A 12,603-nucleotide genomic window follows, 5' to 3' on the forward strand; every position below is an offset into this window, starting at 1 on the left:
GGTAAATGTTGGTGGACAGCCATTTTTAGGTCTCTCCAGAGATGCTCAATTGGGTTTAAGTCATGGCTCTGGCTGGGCCATTCAAGAACAGTCATGGAGTTGTGAAGCCAATCCTTCGTTATTTTAGCTGTGTGCTTAGGGTCATTGTCTTGTTGGAAGGTAAACCTTCATCCCAGTCTGAGGTCCTGAGCACTCTGGAGAAGGTTTTCGTCCAGGATATCCCTGTACTTGGCGCATTCATCTTTCCCTCGATTGCAACCAGTCATCCTGTCCCTGCAGCTGAAAAACACCCCCACAGCATGATGCTGCCATCACCTTGCTTCACTGTTGGGACTGGACAGGTGATAAGCAGTGCCTGATTTTCTCCACACATACTGCTTAGAATTAAGGCCAAAAAGTTCTATCTTGGTCTCATCAGACCACAGGATCTTATTTCTCACCATCTTGGAGTCCTTCAGGTGTTTGTTAGCAAACTCCATGCAGGCTTTCATGTGTCTTGCACTGAGGAGAGGCTTCCGTCGGGCCACTCTGCCATAAAGCCCCGACTGGTGGAGGGCTGCAGTGATGGTTGACTTTCTACAACTTTCTCCATCTCCCGACTGCATCTCTGGAGCTCAGCCACAGTGATCTTTGGGTTCTTCTTTACCTCTCCCACAAAGGCTCTTCTCCCCCGATAGCTCAGTTTGGCCGGACGGCCAGCTCTAGGAAGAGTTCTGGTCGTCCCAAACGTCTTCCATTTAAGGATTATGGAGGCCACTGTGCTCTTAGGAACCTTAAATGCAGCAGAATTTTTTTGTTACCTTGGCCAGATCTGTGCCTTGCCACAATTCTGTCTCTGAGCTCTTCAGGCAGTTCTTTTTGACCTCATGATTCTCATTTGCTCTGACATGCACTGTGAGCTGGAAAGTCTTATATAGACAGGTGTGTGGCTTTCCTAATCAAGTCCAATCAGTATAATCAAACACAGCTGGACTCAAGTGAAGGTGTAGAACCATCTCAAGGATGATCAGAAGAAATAGACAGCACCTGAGTTAAATGAGTGTCACAGCAAAGGGTCCGAATACTTAGGACCATGTGATATTTCAGTTTTTCTTTTTGAATAAATCTGCTAAAATGTCAACAATTCTGTGTTTTTTTTTTTTTTGTCAGTATGGGGTGCTGTGTGTACACTGAGGAAAAAAATGAACTTAAATGATTTTAGAAAATGGCTGCAATCTAACAAAGAGTTAGAAAAATGTGTGTGTGTATGTATATGTGTGTGTATATGTATGTATGTGTATATATATATATATATATATATATATATATATATATATATATATATATATATATATATATATATATTTACATCAGGGTCCCGGGAGAGCCTCCTTCTGTCACCTGCCACCAGATGCAGATTGTTGCATAAATACAGGCTAGGGTATATACAGAGGCTGGGTAGTAAAGCTTCCCCCTTCCCCCATGGTCTGCTCTCACCTGCTCAGGAGATTGTGTGAGAAAGTTCCTACCGATGCTATGGGTGGAGCAAGGAAGACCGCAGGCGCGCGCACACACGCACACACACACTGATCTCTGGCTCTGGATGTCAGTGAAGCACGCAGTGCAGACTCCATGAGAGTGCCGCGGCTGTGTGGGACAGCGCAGTGTCAGGCAGCCCATGACACACTCACGGTAGGGCTGGCCCTAGGCTATGGGCCCCAGATTCAGGACTTCAGCCTCAATAGCCACCCCCTAGCAACGCCACTGGTTGCGCCAGTTCTAAAGGCTCCCACAATCTTTCAGATTGTTCTTGATTTACTAACCACCTTTTTACCAATCTTGTCCCACTAGAACAAGGTGTACCCTTGGATGCTTGCAGCCCAGTCATGTCAGCTGTTCAATCCCACAAAGTCCTCCAGTAGGCTAAGTTCTAACTATATTTTGTTTGCCAAAATTGTAGAAGTGGTATACATTTTAGTTTTGTACTAGCGATTTAGTGTTTAAAATCATTGACAATGTTAAATTGAAATGGCTAATATTCTATACTTGCCTGCTCTTTGCATTGGTTTTGCACAGAGCAGCCCTGACCTTCCTCTTCACCCCCCACCCCCCCGAAGTGCTCTGCTCCTCCCCTCTGCTGGGAGACCCCATAGCTGTTGTTTTTTTTTTTTTTTTTTTTTTATAGGGGCACACGTGCAGGTGCCCTCCCCAGCCTCCATGCCTGCGTCTATTAACACGGAAAGCATGGTTCAGTCCTACCCCTTGTTCCCTCGTTATAGGATTTGATTGACCAGAGTCAATGGCTATCAGTCTGCCCCGTAAGGAGGGGGAGTGTCACTGGTTCAAATGCACATTGCGGAATAGAGATCAGATAAGTATAAGGGGGCTGGGTGGATCCTCTGCAACAGGTGTTTTTTACCTTAACCCTTTCACCACCTACAGCACTGTACGGACCTCATTGAGCTTATAGCCAAACTGTTCAAGCTGGCTACTAAGCCAACAATTGCACCTGTCAAGTTGTCCAGAATACCTCCTCCCTTTGAATGTTCCCCCCACCACCTCACCAATCTTGGGCACTGGCTTTCCCTCCACCTGATTGAGAGCGGCGAGGGGCTAGTAGACGTGTTTACCAGTCTGTTCATTCTAAAAAGAAAAAAAAAAAAAAGATCAAGAGCGATCACTCTGTTTATCATGGCCACAGAGTAAACCATGTTTACTGTGTCAGTTTGTGAATGAATGGGAGTGTCTATACAGACTCCTATGTCATTCATTACAGTGCAGTTCAGGGTGCAGAGAGACTGTCTTCAGTCCCTTTTGGGTCTCAGTAGGGAAAAAATGATTACATTTGTAAGAAAAGAATAGAAATAAAAAAACCTGTTAAGGGTAGATTCAGACATGTCTAAATCTCCTTTGCCTCTGAAGCCAAATCCTTGTTTGGTTCGTGCTCCAGAGGCTATTGACAGTTAGTGAAAGTGATGTAACGCCTTTTCACCACCTGTTTTAACCCCCTTTTTGGCAACAAATGTGCTGTAACCACAGTTGTGGGGTGTTTGCGATGCTTCCCTATTGACTTGAATGTGTAGCGTTCAGAAGGAGGCATCACTGTCAGGTCAACTTTGCTGTGGACGCGAAGCATTGTGCCCACAGCATGTAAATACCCCCATCCGCTGCCTATTGCAGCTTAAGGGGGGGGCAGTTGGCGGGCAGCAGAAATGCAGCTCACCTGCACGTTTTTGCTGTCCCCCCAACCACAAGTGTAAACAAGGCCTAAAGCCTCATTCATGTGCGCCATTCTACAGCCAGGCAGTGTTTAGATGCACAGGTTTGCAATGCTTTCCTTTGCAGTCCAATTCATATCAATTGAGATACAGAAGCTGCATGGACACAGCCACTGTTCCCAACTTGACATCCATGTGGGTGAATGTTCCTGAACTCACTGTCTGCCTATGGGGCCATGCACCTACACATGCATGGATGTCAGACCTGTCCTTGCAGCTGCTGTGTCCAAACTGTCACAAATAGGACTGCCTGCACAGGGATGTACATAACACCTGTGTATCCCTGTGCAGGTAAACAAGGCCCTCCATGGGCATACGCTTTAGTACACCCCATGTGAATGAGGCCTTAATTAGGAATTTAGCAAGAGTTTTGTAAGTTTGCTGTTTATGCAATAAGTTTATTGACAATGGCCAGATCAATAAAAACCGGCTAACAATCGGCCCGTGTGTATGTCAGCTGGTCGGACAGAAGCTGGCCGTTTGGCCGGCTTTTGATGAACGAGCATGCTGGAAAACCAGCAGGCAACTGGCTCCCAATCAGTACTCTCAAGCTAATGGCTAAGAGCGCTGACCGCAGTTTTTTGGAGGCAGGAGCAGGGCATCCCCCTGTTGAACACAACAGCTCAGCGGGGGGAGATCGCTGTACTATGGATCATTAATACAGTGGCTCTCACCGGAGCTGTCAGTTTTTTAATTTTTTTTCCTTTAACCCTTTGGATTAAATAAAAACAAACTTGGTGTGTACCAGGTTTAAGCAGCAGTATAACTGGGTAATTGACTTCCTGTGTTCCTCAATGCAGCCTGTTTTACAAGGAATACATGGAAAGTTTGAGAGGCATAAAATAGGCCATCTACATCAAACTGCACTATGTAAAAAAGCTGTCGGAGCGCCTGGGTTTGTGGTGATGGTTATACTCCCCAGTGCTCAATAAAACTTTTTTCTAAATAAAAGTCCACAAGGTGGCATGCATTAACCCATAGTAAGCAAGCACATTTTAGATAGTGGCTGAATTAAAAGTTTACCATTAGGAGACTGAGGACATGGCTTTGTAGTTTCATGAATAATTTAAATGAGTATTTCTTTATCGTACATCATAGAACACAGAGCCTCAAGTAATTGGTGGGGTTATGGGCCTACCTTCAGGTGTTGACACTGGTATAACCAATACAAGAAGTTGACTCCCCTATATAACCCCTCCTCCTTCCAGGAGTCCTCAGTTTTTTCGCCAGTGTTTAAGGTGTTGGTCATGAGTGAAGATGTGCTCTGAGGAGCTCCAGGGAGGGATCCATGCTGGATTTAAAAAAACCTCCACAACCGGATCCATCCTCGCCACTGAGGCCATAGGATGGTACCTGGGCCTCGCATTGAAGAACGAGGTTTTGCCTGTAAGCTTCTCTTTGAGAGCTGGACCCTAGGAACCAGGACTCTTTTTGGTTTTTCATATTACCTAAAGTTGTTCCTGAGGGGTGCTATACAGGTCCAAAGGAGCGGAACCCCTATTAAAAAGGGCCCCAGTCTTTGAAGGTTTCACTACGCTGCCCACCGTGATGGGTGAAAGTTGGATCTGTCTGTTAAATCAGCAATATCCTGCAGCGAGGATAAGGTAAGGGGAGAAGCCTAGGAACTGTTAAGTCCACCTATGCCTTTTTCTCCAAAAAATACATAAATATGTATAAAATGTATAACTGTATGCCTTTAAAATGTCTCCTCTAGAGGGAGTATATTACACTTACCTAGTACATGCCTTTTTCAGCAGCTGTGTGTCTGGCTATACCAGCAGGTGTGGTCCCTGCAGCCAGAGGGCAGTTCTTAATTGAACAGATGGTGTTCCTCTTCTGAGGGATCTAAAGGGGTTACAGCAGTAATTTTGCATTTTTTTGTATAAAGTGAAGTCTTCCTTTAAAACTAGGATCTTAACAAACACTGCTGATAAAAATTCCCCCCCCCCCCCCTCCCCTCTCCTCTCCCCTCTCCTCTCCCCTCTCCTCTCCCCCTGGAGAGGTGCGGTAACAGCTGACACTTATGTGTAATCAGGTTCTCACCTGAGGCTTAACACAGACGCTCTCAGTTCATATGCTGAAGGCTGAAGTCTGTCACACTAAGAGACACAGGAGCGCTGGGCATGTAAAGGTGTGTAAACAGGCATTTCCAGCACAGGAAATATTATGGTACTCAGCATCAAAGGCTGATCCTTAAGGCGACATTGTTTTCTTTTGCTAAAACTATTGTTACGCAAATACCATAATTTGTTAAAGTGCCTCTGCTGTTGTGCTTAGCACATTTGATTTCCAGTGTACCACAAAGGTACCAAGGATTCCACCCCCAGGCGCTGGGAACTCCAGTCATGCCTCCACACTGTCATCCTCTCCGGATATACCTGACATGGCAAGCCAGAGTCATTGGAAGCAATTGGTGGTGCAACTGCTTCTCACACTTCAGCCCCTGTGTATGTGACTGAAGATGCATTCTCCTCTGCCCTGTTGGGCTTAGAAGGAAGATTAGCGGCTTTAATCGCATTCTCCATCCAAGAGGATAGGAAGCATGTTAGATCCCCCTCCCCCACCTCAAACCCCTTTTTCCAAGGGAACAGTGGGCACAGGATGAGGTGTTATCCTCAGGTGATCACGGGGAAAAACAAGACAAATTTTCCTCTGCGGAGTAAGCAGTTGATGAACCTTATGCAACCTTACAATCTGACAGATTGATGGTACAAACTCTTAGAGATGGTTCATTCCACTTTTTATACTACTTCTAACAGAGTAAGCTGAAAGTCCAGGTCCCTTCTTTGGTTTTTAAAAAAAAAAAACAAAAAAAAAAACAAAACACTTTTACAGTGCTTATTTATGCTGAATGGGATCGTCTGGATAAGCATTTTTTCCCTCCAAAGAATTTCTCAGTTCTCGATCATGGAGGAAAAATTCACAAAGGTTGCAATGTACCAGCAGTAGACGCTGCGATTTCCAGCATCAATAAAGATGCATAATTGCTTAAGCATCCAACCGATAAGGAGTTGGAATTTTTTTGTTAAAATCCTCCTACCAATATCGCTATGTTTCGCCATAGATACTATAAAAGACCCTATCCACCAGGCGTCTCCCCTTGCGCTTGTGCTAAAACACATGCTTAGGACCCTGTGGTTAAAAGGGTTGGTCAGCCGAAGCATCTTGCAAAAAAAAGGGCGTCTGACTAGTTTCCCTTTTCATTGGGGAAGGTTTGGTGAAATGCATCCAAATGATTTCTAGCAGTAAAGCTCTTTTGTCCAGTAGAAGGTATAAATGTCCTTTTATTTAAAGTGAAGCCACAACAGCTCACAGGTTAAGTACTCTGACGGCCAGTGCAGCCATGGTAGACTTCCTCAGACATGGATTCAGATCCACATGTCGGCGTTCAATAGTGAAGGAGCCACTCCTCACAGGTTAACTACTCTGACGGCCAGCGTAGCCATGGGACGCTTCCTGAATGACCTGGGACCTTGTCCTCACGTTGGCTCCTTGTGACCTTGGACAAGTCACTTAAACTGATTCCTTCCCCTGCGCAGGGGCATCTGCCTCTAGGCAGCAGTGACGGCCTCCACCGTCAGACTCTAGGGCATGATTTCCAAGAAATACTGTTCAGATCTGTGCGACTTCAAGGTAGTCCCTGCGCTACTTTGGTACCACTTGATGCGACTTGAGGTCCATAAACCTCTAGAATACACAGGCGTTTCCTGTCGCATCAAAATCGCGCCCGACGTATTCTCGGCGGCAAAAGATCACGGTAAAATCTCGGAACTCTGGGGTTGCAATAGTGGAAACTGAGCCTAAGAGGAGAAAATATTCAGCCCCTGTATACATGATTGAAGATGCGTTTTTTTTTCTCCCCCTGCTGGGCCTAGAAGGAAGATTAGCGACTTTAATCGCGTCCACTATCCAAGGATGGGAAGCGTGTTAGATCCCCCTCCCCCACCTGAGATCCCTTATCAAGGGAACAGTGGGTAGAGGATGAAGGATTACTCTCAGGTATTCGGGAAGAAAGGCAAACCGAGTACTCCTCTGCAGAGGAGACCACTAGAGTTGAACTTTTTTTCAACCTCGCAATCTGAGAAATTGCTGGTACAAACCTCCTTACAGAGATGATTTGTCCCTCTTTCAAGCTACCTCTAGTAGAGTCAGCTGATCTTTTTTTTTCGTAGGTTCCTTGGAACCTTCACTGCCTTTTTTTCATGCATTTCTGGTACATGTACAGAGCTACGCAGAAATTCAACAGATCCATTCTAGATCTAAAAGAATCTAAATCAGTTCCTGAAGATCCACTCCTTTCTATGGCGTCGATCAAGTCTGTAGTTTCTATCCTGCAAGGAGGAAAACTTCTGGCGCCTATCGGCATCAGGGATGCATATCTGCATGTCCATATATTTCCGGCTCACCAAAGGTTTCTGCGGTTTGAAGTAGAACAGCAGCATTTCAGTTTATAGCCTTGCTCTTCGGGCTAGCTACAGCACCTCGAGTGGTCACAAAGGTGCTAGCCCCACCTGTAACCAGGTCAAGGGCACAGGGCTTAAACAGTCTTGGCATACCAAGACGATTTATTGCTAATAGACCAGTCGCTGTTCGGAGTAAGGTGTGCGCATTACAACCAGTTACCTGGAAAGGTCTGGGTTGCGTTCTCAACCTAGTAAAGTCTCCTTTAAAATCTCTAAAAAAGGGCTGCAGTATTTGGATCTGTTCCTATACAGCCCAGAAAAGGTCTTCTTGCCCAGGAAAAAAAAAAAAACACTCTATAAAAGAGTGCGGATGGTCAGGTCAAAAGGAGGTCCCTCCATTCGCCTTTGCATGAGGTAGTTAGAAACGATGGTGGCTTCATTCGAAGCAGTTCCCTTTGCCCAGTTCCATTCGAGACTGTTGCAAAACAGTATTCTATTTGCTTGGAACAAAACGATCCAAGCTTTGGACTTGCCAATGCGGCTGTCCCCAAGGGTGTCCCAAAGCCCTTAATTGGTGGTTACTAAAGAATGTCCTAAAGGGTAAATCCTTATCTGGAAAGTGGTAATGACAGAGACGACAACTGTCCAAGGACAGTGTTCAAGAACCGAAAGAGCCTTGCCCATCAACATCCTAGAGATTCAGGCAGTGCGTCTGGCTCTAAAAGCCTGGACTTCCAGGTTAAGGGATTGTCCCGACAGGATCCAATCCGTCAATGCCACGGCTGTGGCCTATATCAATCACCAAAAGGGGCACCAAGAATCTCTCAGTGCAGAAAGAAGTGAACCATGTTCTAACTTGAGCAGAAAGAGAAATATTCCGTGCCCATCAGCAGTCTTCATTCCGGGAATAGAGAATTGGCACGCACACTATGTGCCGCCAGCAGATTATTCCCAGGGGAATGGTCTATTCACCCCGACATGTTTCGGGCTGTTTGTCAAGGATGGGGGTACTCCAGATGTAGATCTTCTAGCATCCAGTGCAACATAAAGTTAGTCAACTTTGTGTCCACAACGAAGGATCCATTTGCATGCAGAACAGATGCGTTGATACTGTGGGATCAGCTTTTACTGATCTATGCATTTCCCCCTATTCAGTTGCTGCCTCGACTTCTTTTCAGGATCAAGCTGGAAAGAAAACCGGTAATTCTGGCAGCACCAGCATGGCCCAGAAGGTCATGGTATGCAGAGGTCGTAAGGATGGCAGTGGAGGATCTGTGGTCCCTTCCGCTAAGGTCAGACCTGCTCTCACAGGGGCCGATATTCCATCCTACTTTACACATGCTAAATTTAACGGCCTGGCTATTGAGACCCACATTCTGAAAAGACGTGGGCTTTCCAGGGCAGTTATTTCTACTTTAATGCTAGGAAGCCAGCTTCTAGAGCTATATATTATAGAGTCTGGAAAGCTTATGTTTCCTGGTTTGAATTCAAGGGTTGGCACCCTCGGAGATATATTGGAGGCAGAATTCTTGCCTTTCTACAAGTAGGCGTAGAGATGAAGTTGGCCCTGAGTACTATTAAGGGCCAAGTCTCAACCTTATCAATTTTATTTCAAAGACCACTTGCTACGCATTCTTTAGTCCGGGGTTTCATGCAAGGAGTGATGCGGATTAATCCGCCAGTTAAATCACCCTTAAGCCCTTGGGACTTGACTTTTGTTTTGTCAGTGTTACAAAAACCGCCATTAAAACCATTACAGCATATTCCCTTAGCCCTGACTAGGAAGCTGATATTTTTGGTTGCTATATCCTCAGCAAGGAGGGTTTCAGAATTGGCTGCTCTTTCCTGAGAGCCATATTTGATTATTCATGAGGACAGAGTGGTGTTACGCCCTCGTCCAGGCTTTTTGCCAAAAGTGGTTTCAGGCTTTAATCTGAATGAAGATATTGTCCTGCCATTGTTTTTTCCAAAACCATGTTCCAAGAAAGAAAAGTCACTACATTGTCTTGATGTGGTGAGATCTATTTAAAGAAAACTGCTCAGATTCGTAAGACTGATGTCTTATTTATTCTGCCAGAGGGTCCTAAAAAGGGACAGGCAGCGTCAAAATCCACTGTGGCTAAGTGGATTCGCCAAGTTATAATTCGAACTTATGATTTAAAGGGAAAGATTCCCCCTTTTCAAGTTAAGGTGCACTCTACCAGAGCGGTTGGTGCTTCTTGGGCAGTGCATCACCAGGCCTCCATGTCTCAGATCTGCAAGGCCGCAACTTGGTCTTCAGTGCATACATTTACAAAATTTTATCAAGTAGATGTAAAATGGAATGAGGATATCACATTCAGACGCAGTCTGCTGCAAGCAGCAGTATAATTCCTCAAGGTCTGGGGGTGCCCTACGGGGTGTCTCCCTCCCCTCAAGTAGCATTGCTATGGGCCATCCCACCAAGTTTTTACTTGAGGGTCTGTGTCCTATGATATACGATAAAGAAAATAGTATTTTGATTTTTAAAACAGCTTACCTGTAAAATCCTTTTCTTGGAGTACATCATAGGACACAGAGCTCCCGCCCCTCTGTTTTATGGGGTGAGAGTATATTGCTTATATTGCTTGGCTAAAAAAACTGAGGACTCCTGGAAGGAGGAGGGGTTATATAGGGGAGTCAACTTCCTGTATTGGTTATACCAGTGTCAACACCTGAAGGTAGGCCCATAACCCCACCAAGTAATTACTTGAGGCACTGTGTCCTATGATGTACTCCAAGAAAAGGATTTTACAGGTAAGCTGTTTTAAAAATCCTATTTTTAGGCTGTAATAGATGTTTGCAACGTTAGTCATGGCGAGTTATTGGTAATAAAGTTTTAGAGATTTGGCTATTATACTTTGTTTACACACGTGTGCATATATAGCTGTCCAGATATTGATATTTTCATTATGCTACATGTACATATAAAGCTTTCCTTTTTAACTCTTGTCATGATCTACCATTGCCTTCTTTAGTTTTTTATCTCCACATTTTGTTTTTCAGGCCACCTGCTACACGAGTCAGTGACAAGGTTATGATCCCTCAGGATGAGTACCCAGAGATTAACTTTGTGGGTTTACTGATTGGTCCAAGGTATGGGACTAGGTACATAATAACTTTTTATTTTAATTTTTTTTGTGCTAATTTTAATTGACTTTTTTTTTTTTTTTTCTAGAGGAAATACATTGAAAAACATTGAGAAGGAATGTAATGCTAAAATTATGATCCGGGGCAAAGGTTCAGTGAAGGAAGGAAAGGTTGCACGCAAAGACGGGCAGACTCTTCCTGGTGAGGATGAGCCACTTCATGCCTTGGTAACGGCCAATACTATGGAAAATGTCAAGAAAGCCGTAGATCAGGTAAGCAGTGTTAGAATTGCTTTGAATAAGCACTTGGTGTCTTTAATGTGTTAAGGCTTTAAAGAAGACTCGGGCTTTCAGCATGTTGAATTTTGGTAATGGAAGACTAATTCAGCTTTTATTGCAAATAGAGCCACTCTTGGAAACCTTCTCCAGAAGTTATTCATAATGCTTGGGTTTGTTTTATTTTTTATTTTTGTATAAGATTCGGAATATTCTCAAACAAGGTATAGAGACTCCAGAAGATCAGAATGACCTTCGCAAGATGCAATTGCGAGAGTTGGCACGGCTAAATGGTACTCTGCGGGAAGATGACAACAGGTAAGATTTATTTAACAAATCGCACGTACTGTGCTTCATGGCAGATCTGATTACCCTTGCAAGATCTGTGTATATCCAAATGCCAAATTTACATAAGGCCATTATTTAACATGTTACATTTCTAGCTCTCGAGTTGATAACCCCCATTAATTTTGCAGGATATTACGGCCCTGGCAAAGTACTGAAACGCGTACTATTACCAATACCACCCTGTGCACAAAGTGTGGCGGTGCTGGCCATATTGCCTCTGACTGCAAGTTTACAAGGTAGGTTCTAGGGACAATTTTTAAGGTAAAGCATGCACAATTTAAAAAAAAAAATGTCTATCTATATAGATCTATCTCTGCAGGCTGACTAGCAAAGGAGAAGCAGTATACACATTTGACTTGTCACCGTACAACTGGATGTTAAAGAGGAGGTAAAGTCTTCCTTTTTAATTGTATCTACAGGTAAGCCTACAATAAGGCTTACCAGTAGGTACTGTAAATATCTCCTAAACTTGCACTGTTTAGGAGATGTTTACTATATATGCCGCCGCCATCCGTTCATGCACTCTGAAGGAACAGCCGCCCGTGCCGTTTCTTCAGGGCACTGTGCCATGACCGGCTTCTGCGCACATACGCGATAGTGACATCATTGCGGGTCCGGCTAGAGCCCACAAACTCGGAAGTAACGCTGAGGAAGATGTCAGCCGTCCCAGCGGTGTGCGGTCAACGCTGCAGGGCTTCGTTCTAAGGTAAGTGTTACATAATGAGCTATTGTGGGGGTTATGGAAAGAGTTTAACCACTTGCCGACCGCCTAACGCATATACACGTTGGCAGAATGGCACGGGCAGGCAGAATCACGTACCTGTACGTGATCTGCCTCCCGCGGGCGGGGGGTCCGATCGGACCCCCCCCCCCCCCCCGGTGCCAGCGGCGGTCGGCATTTCACTGGGAGCGTTGGGAGGCGAGGGGGAGACCATCCGATCGTGGCCCCCCCCCAATCCCCCCCCCCCCTCGCGATCGCTCCCAGCCAATCGGAATCCTCCCCTGCCTGTGTGTAGTTTCACACAGGCAGAGGATGTGATGTCATCTCTCCTCGGCGCTGGAACGGAAACTGCAAGTAAGTGCACAAAACACACACACACACACAGTAGAACATGCCAGGCACATAAAACACCCCCGATTCCCCCCCCCCTGTCACAAACTGACATCAAGCAGTATTTTTTTTTTTTTTTTTTTTTTCTGATTGGTGTCAGT

The 12,603-nt window shown here is 45.1% G+C and overlaps 1 protein-coding gene across 7 annotated transcripts in view; it reads left to right on the forward strand.

Moving 5' to 3' along the window:
- Positions 1 to 12,603, forward strand: part of SF1 (splicing factor 1) — a 216,754-nt gene that overhangs the window by 124,818 nt on the left and 79,333 nt on the right. For all 7 annotated transcript variants that reach the window (XM_073605054.1, XM_073605055.1, XM_073605060.1 and 4 more), the window contains 4 exons: positions 10,685 to 10,774; positions 10,857 to 11,040; positions 11,246 to 11,361; positions 11,520 to 11,627. In XM_073605054.1, coding sequence (XP_073461155.1) covers positions 10,685 to 10,774; positions 10,857 to 11,040; positions 11,246 to 11,361; positions 11,520 to 11,627 — 498 coding nt within the window. The remainder of the gene's footprint in view (positions 1 to 10,684; positions 10,775 to 10,856; positions 11,041 to 11,245; positions 11,362 to 11,519; positions 11,628 to 12,603) is intronic.

The sequence above is a fragment of the Aquarana catesbeiana genome, linkage group LG11, assembly GCF_042186555.1.
Source record: "Aquarana catesbeiana isolate 2022-GZ linkage group LG11, ASM4218655v1, whole genome shotgun sequence".
NCBI classification, from domain to species: domain Eukaryota; kingdom Metazoa; phylum Chordata; class Amphibia; order Anura; family Ranidae; genus Aquarana; species Aquarana catesbeiana.